This window comes from Salvelinus sp. IW2-2015, linkage group LG20, assembly GCF_002910315.2.
Source record: "Salvelinus sp. IW2-2015 linkage group LG20, ASM291031v2, whole genome shotgun sequence".
In the NCBI taxonomy this organism is placed as follows: domain Eukaryota; kingdom Metazoa; phylum Chordata; class Actinopteri; order Salmoniformes; family Salmonidae; genus Salvelinus; species Salvelinus sp. IW2-2015.
Genome location: NC_036860.1, coordinates 31,977,959 through 31,995,570, shown reverse-complemented (window position 1 = coordinate 31,995,570; position 17,612 = coordinate 31,977,959). Strand labels below are relative to the sequence as shown.

Sequence of the window (17,612 nt, the reverse complement as noted above, 5' to 3'; positions counted from 1 at the left end):
TATAGGATCTCGCTAGCTCATGCTTGGCTCTGCCCACCTCCTTGCTTGTTCTACCCACTAGGACTCATTTGCACCCATTTGAAATGACAGGCTGTGGTCTATCTTGGTTTAGTTATACAAATTATTGGCTCTGTGCTGCTCGTCGAAGCGCAAGAAGTATGAATGCCCTGACTTCTGCAGAGCCCATATCATAGTAAATGCTGCACGGCCAATGCAGACGTCAGAATGACCATGCAGCACCTTTAAGTGGCGTCACAGTGATCAGAGGGATCCAAAAATGTATCGGGGGTTTGGGATAAGGGTTAATCAAGTGGTTGGGACATAGACAGTCAATTTCCACTATTCACATCCCAGAATGAGTAGAAGACGAAGAGAATTGTCACATACATTTCTTCGAAACTGCATTAAAGTGCCCATTATGCTAGAGTTCCCCAATTTAGCCAGATCAAACAGTTGGAGCGTCGTGCTGCAACAGAATGCTTGTTAACATGTTAACATTTGCGTTACACTGGTAATTGTTTAACAGATTCCAGAAATCACATTTTGATGTCGAAGAAGAGACTGTGGTGAGATGAAAAGGTTTAATATAGGTTACTTTAATAGGTGTTCAAGGAATAATAGTTGCGTCAGCAGACAGTGTTATGACATGACTCAGTGAAAGGGGCTGCGGGCGATGGCTAAGGGATCCCTCACTAAGCAGGGGCTCCAGTAAGGCAAGGCTGCATTGAACAACTGGGCTGTAACAATCAAGTCCATACATGTCATGATACAGTACTATTGACATAAATAAGATTGAGCACACATTATACAAGCTATCAGAGGAAACATACTTAAGATCTTGCGTCATCTCTTCAGAAGAACAAAAGGGAAGCCGTGATCTACATTCCTGTAAAGGGAGAAAGTTATTTATTTTTTTATCTGGGTGCATATTCAGTTTTTCTATTTTTGTAACTAAATGAACAGCTATAAAAAAGAAATTGTAATAAATAAGCTTGAATACAGAGGGTTTGGCAATTGTTCTTTGTAATTGCATGAGTGTCCCTGGTTTCACCCTTTCCTGAAGTGAGAGCCTCATTGAACTGCAGAGAAGAAACAAATAAAACCGTCCGGGGTGACACTGTCCCTTACGAACAAAAAAAATCTCTCATATATAACTTTAACAGACGTTGGCAGGTAAGTCACAATGACTTACAACTCCACACACCTCCACTGAGTTCCCAGCACAGCAGCTGAATCGTCATGAGGACCATAGGTTGTAACAAACTATTCACCTGTGGAAACAGTCCACCATCGCATACATACACAGTAGAGTCAAGACCTAAATTGAATTAGAAAAATACATGTACAAAATCGATTACATTCAAGAGACAGTACTAGCACAAAAGGATATAGTCTATAGTCATTTCAATAACTAATAATATAGGAATTTTATAGAGGCATTTTCTAAATAGAAAAGGTTGAGGGTGATATATTATGGCTGTTTTTGAAGATGTGTGGGGTTGGTTACCGACTTGATTCTAAAATGCTCAAATTAGATCAAAATACTTAAATGCATAATGTCATAAGATGGACATAAATACCTGTGTAATCTTTTAATTTCACTTAATGATATTACATTTTTAAAGATCATCATGATATCATTTTGGTTTGGATCATAAGGTGCAAATATTGTCTATTAAAAGAGGCATTGAAAAGGTGCCAGTACAATGTACACCATTCCCACTTGGGGTTTAAGTCTTAGGAAACCCATCAGATATATAGGATTAGTTGTGCTGATATAATACATTTGTTACCTGAAGATCTACACACCAAGAAAATGCAGTGCAACCGCTATGCTAACCTTCGTTTTCAACAGAATTTTCATTTAAAAAGACAACTTTCCCTTTTCTTTGGCAAATGTCTCAAAACCACTAGTTACAAGCATGTACATCGTCACTCTTTTTGGGGAAGACAATTGCTTCATTTGTGTGAAAGAACAACACTGCTGTCTATCAGTGGAAGAACTATGTGTAGTTTACTGCTTGGATGACTTTAGTCACCCTTCAATTTATTTTCTCTCAAACCTGGAAAATATATACAGTATATCTAAGTCTTAAATGTTTGTTTTAAAGATTTCCTTCAAGCTTGGAGTTCGAAAGTCATGATTCAGGTCTGCTTGTTTACAGTCCATTTGCCGCTTTTAGGGATAAATAAACTAATACAGCATTGCTCGTATCCCTACAAGTCAGTCCAATCCTGACTTGTAAAGATATATTTAATATGGTTTCAATATATTCTACTTTGTGGCATTATAATCCCTTGGCTAAAACTAAGTACCACCATTGGACAATAAGAGGGTTGAACGAATAGCCTTTTTTTAAAGTTAATGTTGTGCCCTGACAGCACACATCATTCAGACATAGCCCAGAAATGGCAATGCAGTCGCTTTAAGAATACAAACTCCGGAAACTACAGGTGGAAACTACCCTTCTAGAAGCAGTGCATCTCAGTGCTCATTTGCTTAACAGGTACAGTAAGCATTGATGCATTATTTTGTGTATGAGCTTTTTGACAACAGTCTTAATCCAGTAAACTAGGCCTCAGGAAAAGAAAACCGAGGTTGGGAACACAAGATAAAAGCAAAAAAAAAAAATTCTAGTTCAACAGCATCATAATACACTTAAGTGAAGGAGAAGAATCTAATATAAAAAGAGCAATAAACTCAAAAGAAAAAGCAACAGCGAGAGAAGCATGACTGACTGTAAGACCTAAAAAAAAGAGCATTGGTCAACTTAGAAACAAAAGAGTCATAATATAGCATAATGATAATTTCATGGAGGACATATCGTTGGGGACTCTTCAACCTTGGAACTAGCTTGCACTACTTGTATAAGCCCGAGACAGCTTTTTCCATCTGATTAGCTTACACCCAGTGCAGACGTCAAGAGTCCCCCACAACCCTACTACAGCTCACACACTGTAAACAGAAGAATGGACACAAGGATCAGCTATTTGGATATGGAATGGACGCTAGCCTGTTCTACCTCGGTTAGAACATGCAATTTTTTTTTTTTAAACAAAATAAAAATATCAAAACAAACAAAGCATTAAAACCAATTGTCTTGTTACTGAAAAACAAACACGTTCAAAAGCAAAACCTTAATTATTCTCATTGCCTAAGAGTGGACCGTTACTTGGCATAAGAAAATCTCAAAGGCTAGTAGGAGAAACAAAAAGAGACCAGGGAAAACACATTGCCCTACTAAGAAAAAGTTACACCTTAAAAGCGCATCCTACGTTAGTGCAGTGTTCTTTGTTAAAAAACTATCTTAGGAAACTAGTAGCACACATTTGGATTAGCCTTGTAGATGCTACGCAGACTGCGATAAGATCAAGTATTGACACAAAATGCATTTTCATCATTCAAGTATATTCAAACGGATGTAAGATTCATGTGAATGGTTGCGCAGTGGATGGGATGGCAGTGGTTGAGGTACGGCTAACGTCGTAATGAGAGAGTTAAGGCCATGGAGAACCGTCCATACTGTCAGTAACTTTGCTTCTCATCAAATTGAGCCCCACTGTAGGCGACCAACCGCCAGGTAAAACAGGCAGGTTAAGACTTACAATATGCTAACCAAAGGCCTCCCATCTAAGCTTAAACGTAAGCTTAAGTTCAAATGCAAGAGCCTCAATGTGTTGAGTTCAAACTGACAATGAAGGTTAAACAGATCACCGTAGTAGCAGTTGCTAAGCTGGTGGGAAGGCAAGGGATGGAGTAATATGGAATACTTGACCATGGTGTGGAAGGTTAAGAGGTCTGCTTTATCTCTAGACCACACTAAATAGGCAAATCAAAATGAGGGTACCACATGAAATAAATCACAAAGGACTATCTACCAAGCTGTGTCAATTTGTTCAAGCAGGAAGGTGTGCAGGAAGCCACAAGATTCGACTCATCCCTACATTGAGGTATGCTAGGTGGAGGGGACTTTGCAACAGTGTGTGAAAGGGGGAAGGTGTTTTCTTACAAGTGGTCAAGCTGACCGTGTGTAGGTTTCCTTTCTTTTTCTGAAATGCAATTTTTGTTTGCAAAACTTGACCTTAAAATGGCGTAATATCGGACAAAGATTACACATTAACGTGAACACAACCTGCCTTCCTCAGGGTACTCTAAGTAGGTAGGACCGTACAGGAAGAGAAGGGAGGTAACATCCTACTGCCAAGGGAAGGGTTCAGGAGAATACTTAGAAGGTGAGTGGATGGGAGGAGGTTGTGGGGGGGGGGGGGGGGTCTCTTACCCCACTTTCCCCCTCAGACCAGAGCTCTAGCTAATTCACCACAGAGGAGGGATCCATCCACAAGTCACGTTCCATCTCCTTCCTTCCAGAACAGGATGAGGAGTCGGAGGTTAAAAGTTAAAACGCACACAACACGCAAGCGTCCATTTCGTTTTGCTGGAGGCAGGAGGGCGGCTGATCCACTTCATTGGTCAGCGCAGGAGATGAGGACAGGGGTCTGGGCCATTTCCTTCTGGCTGTCGCCAATCACACGCTGGCCTCTGGTACAGGAGGAAGAGAAGTTGGTAAAGGTCAACCAATCAAGGTATGCACTTTTTGTTCTTGGCATTTGTGTTCGGATGTTTTTTTGTCTGGTTAGTGAAGTAGTGTTTTGGCTCCTCCCTTGTACTTGATTGATAATTTAAGATCATAGATTAGATGTGAAACTCCCTGGTTATCTAAGGACACAAATTGATAGAAAATAAAACATAGCGCATTCACGTTCAAAGTGTACAGAGAAAAATGTACCAGTGTTTAAACAAAAGTTGAAAAGGAACAGCTTCCTTGAAGCAAAGGTGAGTCCATCTTCCTATATTTCTGGCTGCCTACCTGTGAATATTCTCCATGGCTGCCACCTCGGCAAGGGCAGACAGGCTAAAGAAGGCGGGCAGGACTTCGGGTGCACTGCTTCTATCTGCTTCCTCCTGCTTGGGTGCACTGTAGCACTCTGTTTCGTTGCATAAAGTCTCTCGGGGTAATGGCTTGTCGTCCTGCTCCGGGGTCAGGTCCCTGACTTTGTCCTCTGTGATAAAACGGACCAAAGCAGATGCCATGAGGCTATGTCATTCAAAATGGCCTCTCAAAATGGCATGCACAGCTAATCCCTCATTTGGTGTTTTCCAGCTCACATACAGTATACAGAATCAACTATTGCCTGTGAGGAAAGACTTACCCTCTGCTGGGGACACCCTGCCGTCGGCCGAGCGCACCAGGTGGGTTATTTTGCTCTTCCTAGCCTTCCTCTTCTGGCTGCCCACCGGCATGCTAGCGCTAGTTCCCATGGCCTCTGTGGAAGGCGTGGCGGTGGCACATGGGGCGGGGGTCTGCTTGGCCTTGGCAGCCGAGTCTGACATGGGGGAGTCACTATGCATCGCTATGTCTGAGAGGGGATAACATTTGAAAAGACCCACTCATTTTCAATAAGGATTTTAGAAATATTGAACCAAAATTCTAACTTGAGATCTGGGCACCTAACTCCAAGATAATTCATGCGTAAATCATGAATTGACTGCAAAAATTGATTTTCTGCTAGATGGTACACTTTTTATTTACTCCTCACTTTGCAAGTTAAAACTTGTTCAACAACTAAAGAGAGAATATTTTACATGTGTCTAAATTCAATGTGAAATAAAAACGCACGGTACTTCCGTTGTCACTTTTTTACATTGCGTAATGTGTGCATTATCCCCAACTATATGTAAATACCATGCCAAGAACATCCACAACTGGATTACAATCCACACACATCACATGATGCTCTAATTCACCTTTGTCCACAGTATTGGGTTTCTCCTTTTTCTGCTTGTACTTGCTAACAATCTTGTGGAATAAAGTCTTTTTCTGAGATGAAGATGGACCTGATATAACAAAACAGATAAACAAAAAAAGAAACAAAAGCATTGCATGCCATGTTAAATGGTAACAATGTGGTAAAGTTCCTGAAAGCGAGGAGCAACAGGAGCAGTATGGGATGCGGAGGGATGGCTTCTGTCAAAACAAATTGAAATGTTTGGTGAACATTCCAGTAACATTCTCTGCTTACCCTTGGCAGGTTTTGGGGGTTGTTCCTCCGGTGCGGTGCTAACGTCTGTTTTTTTCTTCTTGGTGACGGTGGTGCTTTTCTTGTCGAACGTCAGAGGGCTGTACTGCGGCAGGCTGTTGAACTTCTTCTCAAACTCCTCCTCCAGTTTCCCCAAACTGCAAAGGTATGTTGTTGATTAGATACGGGTGGGAACATGCTCAACTCCACTTTCTTCATGAAGGCTTTCATTTTGCGGAAACGCGTTGTAATTTGTTTGTCACTGTTGTTTTTAATATTTCGATAGAAATGCCAACACAATAATAGCTTTTCAAGTTCCCCCTTGCGTGTTTTAAGTGTGCCTTGATCGGATAACTAAGGCCCACTGTTGCTATGTTCCTCGATTACTGAGTCACTATAAACCGTTTTATGAAGTGGCTTATTATCCATGTCATTCAAGCAGGGTTTGAATTAAACATTGACCCTTGGGAACCCCTAAAAATATGAATGGGATGAACCAACCTTATTGTTAACGCTTATTGTTAACACTTATGCTGCAMTAGTTTATGTGTCGGGGGGCTAGGGTCAGGTTGTTATATCTGGAGTAGTTCCCCTGTCTTATCCGGTGTCCTGTGTGAATTTAAGTATGCTCTCTAATTCTCTCTCTCTCTCTCTCTCGGAGGACCTGAGCCCTAGGACCATGCCTCAGGACTACCTGGTATGATGACTCCTTGCTGTCCCCAGTCCACCTGGCCGTGCTGCTGCTCCAGTTTCAACTGTTCTGCCTGCGGCTATGGAACCCTGACCTGTTCACCGGACGTGCTACCTGTCCCAGACCTGCTGTTTTCAACTCTCTAGAGACCGCAGGAGCGGTAGAGATACTCTTAATGATCGGCTATGAAAAGCCAACTGACATTTACTCCTGAGGTGCTGACTTGCTGCACCCTTCGACAACTACTGTGATTAATATTATTTGACCATGCTGGTCATTTATGAACATTTGAACATCTTGGCCATGTTCTGTTATAATCTCCACCCGGCACAGCCAGAAGAGGACTGGCCACCCCTCCTCTCGGTTTCTTCCTAGGTTTTGGCCTTTCTAGGGAGTTTTTCCTAGCCACCGTGCTTCTACACCTGCATTGCTTGCTGTTTGGGGTTTTAGGCTGGGTGTATGTACAGCACTTTAAGATATCAGCTGATGTAAGAAGGGCTATATAAATACATTTGATTTGATGGAGGTGCCCACATTAATATTTCAAACACATAGGTGTGCCCATAACCTAACCTGGCCTATTTGCTCTCTTCAGGGATTCCTCAAAGTCAGATGTTAACTTGCACACAGAGGACCCCATTACACCGCAAAGAAAGCAGAGCTAGTTAAATAGACTCTGAAGGAATAATGTATTTTCCACATCCAACAATTCACCAATAGTCTATAAATAAAACAGACTTGCGGCGTAAATGCAAAGAGCATCGAGCCACGAACGCACTTAGCCTATCTCCACTGCCATTAGTACAAACGTGAATCCTTGCATGATGGACGTGCCCCTTGTCAAACGGGCTTATTGTTCGTTCACTATATTCTGCTCCCACTAGTCATATTTCATTCAGTTTTCAGTGATAAAACCTAGCACTTTTTGGGGTAAAATGTTCTTGGACAGGGAACTCACCCTGGCGCCGTCTCGTCTTTGGATTTTGACTTCTTTAGCTTCTTGGGATTAGTGGGTCCCATCTGTGAGAAAGCCCAGGTCTCGTCAGTCCAGCCCCCTTCATCAGATCCACTTCGAAAAGAGCCTCTTTTGCCTGATGAACACACACACACACACCACACATACAAAAACAGAGTTTAGAGGAGACAACTGTAAAATTTAAATAAAAGCACAGGAACTTGCTCGGAATGGGTGTAAAACAAAAGCATATTGATAGTCATTGTGGAGATAGGGCAGGGGGGTTACTAATACATACCTCTGTCCACGTTGGCCCTCAGTGAGGTCAGCATCCCTTCCGACACCAGGGTCTTGTACAGCGCCCCCTTGCAGCTTCTCTCAGACTTCCTGGAGCCACACCCTTCAGCGTTGGCCTCGGCTTCCCTCTGCTTCTCCTCGACTTTGTGCTTGATGTGCGGGGGGCTGGGAGGGGCGTTGGGCTTCTCCGTGCTGCCCAGGGGGTCCGGGGTGCTGCCGATGCTGGCCTCCTCAGCCTCTGTCTTGGGGCTTGCTAGATTCGCTGCCGTCTCCACTATCGATGGCAGCTCTGTGCGCCTTCCATCCTCCTCCATCTCATCATCTTCCTTAGCCTTCAGGGGCCTCTTGGCTTTGGACTTCTTTTTGGGTGAGCTGGGCTCTCTCGGAATGGTAACGACGGCGGTGCTAGCCTTCTTCTTGGGTATATCCTCCTCTGCGTCGCCCCAGGCCCCTTTAGCCACGGCCTCGATAGTGTAGAGGAGGCTCTCCAACTCAGACTCAGACGATGGTCGCTTTTTGAGGGTCTTTTTGGGCGAGCCCGGACGAGGGATCTTGTCTTTGTCCACCGCTTTGGGTGGCTCTCTGGCAGTAGCTTCTTTCTTCTTCTTCTTCTTTTTGACGCTGGCTGGTTGGCCGCTGAGCAGCGGGGGACTGGCGTTGGTGGGCGTGGAGGAGGAAGAAGACGGGGGAGAGGAACGAGGAAAATCGGTGATGTTGCCCCCAGTGTCCTCCTTGACCACCGTCTCAGTTTTGATGTGTGGGGCACAGGTATCGTCCTGTGTCTCCATCTTCCCTGCCTCGGAGGCCAAACACATCTATACCAAACACAACAGTGCACATAAATGAACATTTCAGTAGTCACATCAATGTGAAAGTACTGGAGATAACTATTAGTCATTTCCACTATAGGGGTTTTGAAGATTTCAGTAATATCAAATGGGCTTAAATGGACCCTTAAAGGTTTTGTGATGGAGGGCCTGCAGTACCTCAGCGAGCTGGAAGAGAGCCGACTGGCTACACTGCTTTCCCTCCGGTGCAGTCGACTGGCTTGAATCAGAGGAGATCTGCTTTAATAGACAACAGAGGATAATTAGACAAAACATCACTTTGCATCATAAAGACAATACTATAAAGCGCATGTAATTGTGCAGAGTGGCAGACTTGAGACAGTGTAATGACTGTACCTCTGCCAGTTGAAAAAGAGGGGACTTGTCCTTGGGTACGTCAGACTTTCCCTGCTGTGAGGTGCCAGACCACGTCTGATGAAAAATGGGAAGAAAGGGAGAATGGATAAAGATCCTGGGATTATGTACCGGTATGTTCATATTCGTGACTTGTCTATACTAAATATTATGGTAGGTATTAGAGGTCGACCGATTAATCGGAATGGCTGAATAATTGGGGCCGACTTCAAGTTTTCATAACAAATCGGAAATCGGTAATTTTGCAGATGCAGATTTTGCAGATTTATTTATTTATTTAACTAGGCAAGTCAGTTAAGAACACATTCTTATTTTCAATGACGGCCTAGAAACGGTGGGTTAACTGCCTTGTACAGGGGCGGAACGACAGATTTCTACCTTGTCAGCTCAGGGATTCAATCTTGCAATCTTATGGTTAACTAGTCCAACGCTCTAACCACCTGCCTCACGAGGAGCCCACCTGTTACGCGAATGCAGTAAAAGCCAAGGTAAGTTGCTAGCTAGCATTAAACTTATCTTATAAAAAACAATCAATCATAATCACTAGTTATAACTACACATGATTGATGATATTACTAGTTTATCTAGCATGTCCTGCATTGCATATAAATCGATGCAGTGCGCATTCGCGAAAAAAGACTGTCGTTGCTCCAACGTGTACCTAACCATAATTATGAAATAACATTGAAGGTTGTGCAATGTAACAGGAATATTTAGACTGATGGATGCCACCCGTATTTCACTGAAAGAATAAATGTTTTGTTTTCGAGATGATAGTTTCCGGATTCGACAATATTAATGACCTACGGCTCGTATTTCTGTGTGTTATGTTATAATTAAGTCTATGATTTGATAGAGCAGTCTGACTGAGCGATGGTGGGCACCAGCAGGCTCGTAAGCATTCATTCAAACAGCACTTTCGTGCGTTTTGCCAGCAGCTCTGCTGTTTATGAATTCAAGCCTATCAACTCCCGAGATTAGGCTGGTGTAACCGATGTGAAATGGCTAGCTAGTTAGCGGGGTGCGCGCTAATAGAGTTTCAAACGTCACTCGCTCTGGGACTTGGAGTAGTTGTTTCCCTTGCTCTGCATGGGTAACGCTGCATCGAGGGTGGTTGTTGTCGATGTGTTCCTGGTTCGAGCCCAGGTAGCGGCGAGGAGAGGGACGGAAGCTATACTGTTACACTGGCAATACTCAAGTGCCTATAAGAACATCCAATAGTCAAAGGTATATGAAATACAAATGGTAGAGAGAGAAATAGTCCTATAATTCATATAATAACTACAACCTAAAACTTCTTACCTGGGAATATTGAAGACTCATGTTAAAAGGAACCACCAGCTTTCATATGTTCTCATGTTCTGAGCAAGGAACTTAAACGTTAGCTTTTTTACATGGCACATATTGCACTTTTACTTTCTTCTCCAACACTTTGTTTTTGCATTATTTAAACCAAATTGAACATGTTTCATTATTTATTTGAGGCTAAATTGATTTTATTGATGTATTATATTAAGTTAAAATAAGTGTTCATTTAGTATTGTTGTAATTGTCATTATTACAAATACATTTTAAAAAAATCGGCATCGGCTTTTTTGGTCCTCCAATAATTGTTGTTGAAAAATCATAAATCGGTCGACCTCTAGTAGGTATATACTGAATGCTTTCATTTGTGCCCTCCCTTAAGGCGTGCCCACACATTAGGAAGAGCCAATAGTGGAAGTATTGGCAGATTTGAATTTTGTTGATGTGGATTTCAGTAAGCAGGAAGGTACCCCACTCGGTTTAAAAACCAACTACGTAATAGCACATTAAAATAGCATGCAGAATGATAAAAGTACATACTCATGCAGTATGTAAGCATGCTGAGCAGTTGGCACCTCGCCTATGAATGTTACAGGTCAATAACATTGAGCTAAATCATGTGGTCACAAATAGCCTTTTCCTGAGAATACCCACTTCTGCCTGGTCCCCCCGACTCAAGGGCTTCCCCTCGTCAGCTGTGTCCGTTAAACTGGGCTGAAGCGTGCTAGAGGAGATCTGGAAAGGGACACACAATTGAGGGTTGGCTGACCCATTTCAACAGGAATGAGCCTCACTTCCTTTTCCCTATTGCAGCTTGATGTAAAGTCAGAGCAGGATAGGTCACAGAAAAGGCATAGTAGTGCCATCATTTTAGGGAATGTTATGATTGTGGCATATGTGGTGTGTTGGGTATGGTAGGGTTACTTTAAGAGCAAACTGAACCATTTCTATGCAAATAGATAATAAATGTAACGTAGGCAATCTTTTATACATCTATGCATATTGGCATAAAATCAACAAACTTGTGTCAGACTGCGGTTGCCGTGACAGGCCTACTAAATAGTGTTACAAGACGTTCAAGAGAACCATCCCATTCTAGGTGGTCTTACCTCAGCAAGTTGGAATAGGGAGGAGTTCTCAGGGTGCTTTGTGACATCTGTGGCTCCAGACTTTGAAGAACTGGAGGAAATCTATGGAGGTTCAATTCACACACATTTGAATAACGTGATCTTTGAATTTGCATCTCACAGTGCTTTTCCAACAAATGAGAGAATGACTTAAGTCCTTCAGAAATATTTCCATTAAAACAATGATTTCTAGATTAAAGTTGTTGCACAACATGGATAAACTCAGTTTGACGAGTTGTAAAACCACTAGACCGGGCCTATACGTTATTTCATAAACCCATATAACTCTGAGGTCCCCTGGTGGTGAATTGCTGCACTACAGCCCAGGACAGAACGCAACATGCAACAATTTCATTGATTTTACAGAGTTACTGTTCATTTGAGGAAATCAGTCAATTAAATAAATAAATTAGGACTTAATCTATGGATTTCACGACTGGGAATACAGATGTGCATCTGTTGGTCACAGATACTTTAAAAAGAAATGGGCCTCAGGATCTCGTCACTGTATTTTTGTGCAGTCAAATAACCATCGATAAAATGCAATTGTATTTGTTGTCCATAGCTTATGCCTGCCCACCATGGGGCGGTGGGGTTATGGTATGGTAGATAAATTAACATTCAATTTGCTGGCAACAGCACTGGTGGACATTCCTGCAGTCAACATGCCAATTGCACGCTCCCTCAAAACTTGAGACAAGACATCTGTGGCATTGTGTTGTGTGACAAAAATGCACATTTTAGAGTGGCCTTTTATAGTCCCCATTACAACTGTATAATGATCATGCTGTTTAATCAATTTCTTGATATGCCACACCTGTCAGGTGGATGAATTATCTTGGCAAAGGAGAAAGGCTCACTAACATGGATGTAAACAAATTTGTGCACAACATTTGAGAGAAATAAGCTTTTTGTTCATGTGGAAAATTTCTGGGATCTTTTATATCAGCTCATGAAATGTGGGACCAACACTTTACATGTTGCATTTATACTTTCGTTCAGTGCAGTATGATGTGACATACCTCTCTGGCAGTAAGGGCATGCTCCCCAGCCAACAGTAGCATGCTTAGACCACCCATCTTTGTGGGATCTGGGAAGGCACAAAATGAAGGCAAGTTGGGATGAATCTTTACTAATTTGACATTAATTCAGTGGCAGCTATGCTGAGACATGACATTCATATTTTATAAGCTGTTTAACCCAGAAATGTGTCACTTGACGCACCTGCCATGGCGAAATTAAGCTGTGGTGTGCTGTCAGTCTTGGGCACTTTCTTGGCAGTGGCACAACCCTTAGGAGAGTTGGAAGGGAAGGACCACACTTTTTTGCGTGCGTTGCTGACAGTGTGGCAGGGGCTCTTGACTGGCTTGTTGGTGGTGGGGCACCACTTGTAGCCTGGGTTAGCCTTCATGAAGGCATCCTTGTACTGGAAGACGACACAAAGCCAGAATGGTTATCAGCAAAAGAAAGACACAGCAATTAATACCTACTCTAGCAAAATGCAGAACATACTGAAGAGGTGTTGTCTCAGTAAAGTCTTTCAAATTAGTTTGCTTGTGATCCTGTGTTGGAGTGCTTGATCTGCTCATTTGCTTGTCACACCGCACAAATCAGGGTTCATTCTCTCTGAACTCTGCCAGTCCATGAGGAAAAATTATCTGAATTTAAAGTGCTCTCCTCAAATGACTAAATCAAATGGAATGGTCTGTTTAGAGAAACAGAAAGGGGCAAATCCTAAGTCAAATATTGATGTAAAAATGATACTTAAATGAAGTCAGGATTCACCCCAGAAGAGAATAAGAAACGTTTGACAGTTCCAGAACAGGGTTTTGGTGGTGCTCACCTCCTTGGCCATGTCCGTGTACTTCTGTTTCTCTTTGGGCTCCAACACAGCCCACCAGTCAGCCAGGATCTTGGTGGCACCGCGGTTGTCCAGCCGAGGGTGCTCCTGCCTCACCAGTGAACGGTGGCGCTTGCAAAAAAGCAGGAAGGCGTTCATGGGCCGGCGGGCCCGCTGCTCTGAAGAGTCCCCCTCCACCTCCATGGGCCCCCCGCATGCCACCTCCGGCCCCCGGCTCTCCCTGACCAGCAATGGCTGTGGACAGATGCATCAGTGATAGATATTTCAATCTTTATCATCACTACCCCCACCACTATCATCATCATCAACAACATCATCATCATCATAACAATGGTAAGGCTCGATTGTTTCAGTTGATATTTCTTTGGGAATAATTCAAAATGTCCTTTTTGGGTATATCCATTGGAATTCAATCACTTTTTGACAGCATCCCTTTTGATTTTAACCTAACTTTCCATACCCGTTTGCCCATGGAAGAAGTGGTCAGAAAGTGACTTTTTGGACCTGAATGGCAAAATATTCAGGAGATAACAATTCTCAAAGTTGACCCATTTTGCATACCCCACCATACCATGAGACATCCATGTCTTCATCATTTGAAAAGTTAAATGGTTGACTGATATTTTAAAGCTTTCAAACAGGGTTCTCAAACTATTTAATTTCTAGAAGTTATATAAAAATGTATTTTAACTTTAAATGTAAATGATAAAAAAAACATGTCATCTGTTTCATATTCGCATATGTTGTAGCTTAGACCCTACTTTACATCATCTGCTCTTGAATACAGGATGGGTGTCATTTCAAATCATAGAAATAGGGTGGACCGGCTGTTCCATAGAATGGACCTATCCCTTCAGACCACTGTAATTATGACTTCTAATTACTACCACAAAGATGACAGCCGGTCCACCCACTGTCAAATGTCAACTTAAAATGGTCATGTCTATTGGATAATCTATATTTCTAGGATTGAGAGTATAATTTAAAACATATATTCCCATGCAAGTCAACATTCTCTGGTGTGGACCTCCATCGATCTTTGTTGTACCATTTGAGAGTTGAAATGTCAATTTTATTCCCATTTTAGTAAATGTATTAGCCAAAACATAACACCCACCCTGTATTCAGGAGCATTTCAAACTAAGGCGGGCACAATACAACCTCAGATCTAAAATAAGGGCCTAAGCTACAACATATGCATCATTATTTTATTGTATTAAGGTTTAAAAAAAAGACAATTTGTTAAACTGTTTTTCAAGAAATTATAAAATAGTATGACAATACTGTTTGTAAGCTTTTAAATTATATAAATCTCAACTGTGTATCTTTTCCAGGGGTGAAGACATGGATGTCTCATATCATGGTTGAGTATGCAAAATAGGTCAACTTTGAACACCTTTATCTCTTGAATGCTTTGCCATTCAGGTGCAAAAAGTAACTTTCTGAGCACTTCTACAATGGGCAAAGATTTGGGCAATGGTTTCATTTAAATCAAATGGGGTGCTGTCAAAAAGTGATTGAATTCAAATGGATTTACCTTTTTTTAAATTTTAATATGACAGAAAATGAAAGTGAATACTTCTAGACTACATATAAACCTAGTTATCAAAAACAGTGTTTCAGAAATTTTAAGTAACTGTTGAGTGAATATCTCACTTAAAAAGTTCATATTCTGTTAAAACACACACAAATAATGGTTGTTGACACATCCTATACTCCTTTGTGGCCGAAGCATAAGTTGGAGGGGGAAAAAACACTTTAAAAAACCCTACCTCAATCTTGTATTTTAAACAGACCTTTTAAAGATATCACAACCGGCCGTGATTGGGAGTCCCATAGGGCGGCACACGATTGGCCCAGCGTCGTCCGGGTTTGGCCGGTGTAGGCCGTCATTGTAAATAAGAATTTGTTCTTAACTGACTTCCCTAGTTAAATAAAGGTTAAATAATTTTTACAAATAAATAAAGCTTCAATGCAGCCATTTTTATCTCAATATAATTTCTGGATCACAATTAAGTACCTTACTGATTGTTTAAATTTTTTAACATTAAAACAAAAATAGCTTCTTAGCAAAGACCAATTTCTCAAGCAAGAATTTTGCTAGGACTGTCTGAGTAGGGAGGGGAAAACAGAAAACTTGCTGTTATTGGCAGAGTTTTGGAATTATTTATTTCAAAACAGAAAAATCAAATTTTAGACTGCACTGGGGCTTTAAAAATACTTGCCATTTCCTCATAGAACATGATGATGTGTTGGCTCATTGGCTGAGCTGGCCAAACAGCGCTCTACTCGCATCAATATTTAGGTAATATTTCATAGAAATCTGGAAACACTGGACAGTTACGTTAATGTTTCAATCATATTTTACACAAGGTATTTGGGTCGTTCCGCAAAATGAGTGCCTTATGTCCCCGTTTGATATTTTAAGTAGAAATTGTGCACAAATACTTTAAAAAAAAACAGCAACATTGCTCTCATTTTAAGGTCAACCCTGTTATGTGAACTTAACTCTCATTTTAATATGGTTGAAACTATTGCTTTTTAAATATATTTTTCAAAAGAAACCTTGAACATCTTATAGTCAAATCATAGTGTAAAAGCAGTTGAGCTAGTTCTACTCTTTTTGGTGATTTTTCTGGTGTTGTGTGGTGGAAAACTGTGCGGGTCGACCACATCAACCCTGTTATCCATAGATAGACATGCTAGAAGAAATGTACTAACAATTACATTCTTGCCCCTCCCTGTTGCAAACAACAAGCTTCCATTCCCCCAGTCACAAGGGGTTTTATGGATGATTTAAGATGAAGTCGTCAACCCTGTTACAGTCAGCCCTGTTACAGTCAGCCCTGTTACAGTCAGCCCTGTTACAGTCATTTGTCACTTAATATACTAATCCTTTTATTTAACCTCTTGAGATGGGAAAACATGTTTTTTATTAAGTTCAACATGTGCTCTTTATGACAGAATGTAGAAATCAGGTGAAATAAAACATTTTTCACCAAGTTACACTACTCAAAAGGCACCTAAATTGGTGGAACGACCTATTTACTATACACAGTGTACAAAACATTAGGAACACCTTCCTAATATTGCGTTGCACCCTATTTTGCCCTCAGAGCAGGCTAAATTCGTCGGGGCATGAACTTTACAAAGTGTCAAGCGTTCCACAGGGATGCTGGCCCACGATGACTCCAATGCTTCCCACAGTTGTGTCAAGTTGGCTGGATGTCCTTTGGGTGGTGGACCATTCTTAATACACACGAGAAACTGTTGAGCGTGAAAAACCCAGCAGCATTGCAGTTTTTGACACACTCAAACCGATGCGCCTGGCACCTACTACCATACCCCGTTCAAAGGCACTTAAATATTTTGTCTAGCCCATTCACCCTCTGAATGGCACACATACACAATCCATTTCTCAAGTCTTAAAACGAATTTAACCTCTTATGGATAGGTGGCAGCATTTTCACGTTTGGATGAAAAGCGTGCCCAGAGTAAACGGCATGCTACCCAGTCCCAGTTGCTAATATATGCATAGTATTAGTAGATTTGGATAGAAAACTCGGAAGTTTCTAAAACTGTTTGAATGATGTCTGTGAGTATAACAGAACTCATATGGCAGGCGAAAACCTGAGAAAAATCCAACCAGGAAGTGGGAAATCTGAGGTTTGTAGTTTTTCAAAGCTTGGCCTATCGAATACACAGTGTCTATGGGGTCATTTTGCACTTCCTAAAACTTCCACTAGATGTCAACCGTCTTTAGAAACTTGTTTGAGGCTTCTACTGTAAAGGAGGGGCTCATAAGGGCTCTGAGTCAGTGGTCTGGCAGAGTGCCACAAACTCTAGTAGCTCTCGTTCCATGGCTTTTCTACAGACAAAGGAATTCTCTGGTTGGGACATTATTGGACATTTATGATAAAAACATCCTAAAGATTGACTCTATACATCGTTTGATATGTTTCTACGACCAGTAATATAACTTTTTGGAATTTTCGTCCGACATTTCCGCTGGACTTGTCCGCACCTTGTGAGTTTCGATTTGTTGACTAAACGCCCTAACAAAAGGAGGTGTTTGGACATAAATGATGAACATTAT

General features: G+C 41.6%; 1 protein-coding gene across 6 annotated transcripts in view; it reads right to left on the bottom strand.

Annotated features, from left to right (window-relative positions):
- Positions 1-567: 567 nt before the first annotated feature.
- The window catches only part of LOC111980697 (HMG box transcription factor BBX), a 29,677-nt gene continuing 12,632 nt past the window's right edge, over positions 568-17,612 (bottom strand). For 4 of the 6 annotated variants that reach the window (XM_024011573.2, XM_024011575.2, XM_024011576.2 and 1 more), the window contains 14 exons: positions 13,499-13,750; positions 12,880-13,081; positions 12,678-12,745; positions 11,638-11,718; positions 11,183-11,263; positions 9,206-9,280; positions 9,008-9,088; positions 8,023-8,836; positions 7,728-7,860; positions 6,082-6,236; positions 5,807-5,896; positions 5,212-5,418; positions 4,869-5,061; positions 568-4,540 (listed from right to left, as the gene is read on the bottom strand). In XM_024011573.2, coding sequence (XP_023867341.1) covers positions 4,465-4,540; positions 4,869-5,061; positions 5,212-5,418; positions 5,807-5,896; positions 6,082-6,236; positions 7,728-7,860; positions 8,023-8,836; positions 9,008-9,088; positions 9,206-9,280; positions 11,183-11,263; positions 11,638-11,718; positions 12,678-12,745; positions 12,880-13,081; positions 13,499-13,750 — 2,508 coding nt within the window. In that variant the 3' untranslated portion in view covers positions 568-4,464. The remainder of the gene's footprint in view (positions 4,541-4,868; positions 5,062-5,211; positions 5,419-5,806; positions 5,897-6,081; positions 6,237-7,727; positions 7,861-8,022; positions 8,837-9,007; positions 9,089-9,205; positions 9,281-11,182; positions 11,264-11,637; positions 11,719-12,677; positions 12,746-12,879; positions 13,082-13,498; positions 13,751-17,612) is intronic. The other 2 variants (XM_024011574.2, XM_024011580.2) reach the window with 2 other exon arrangements.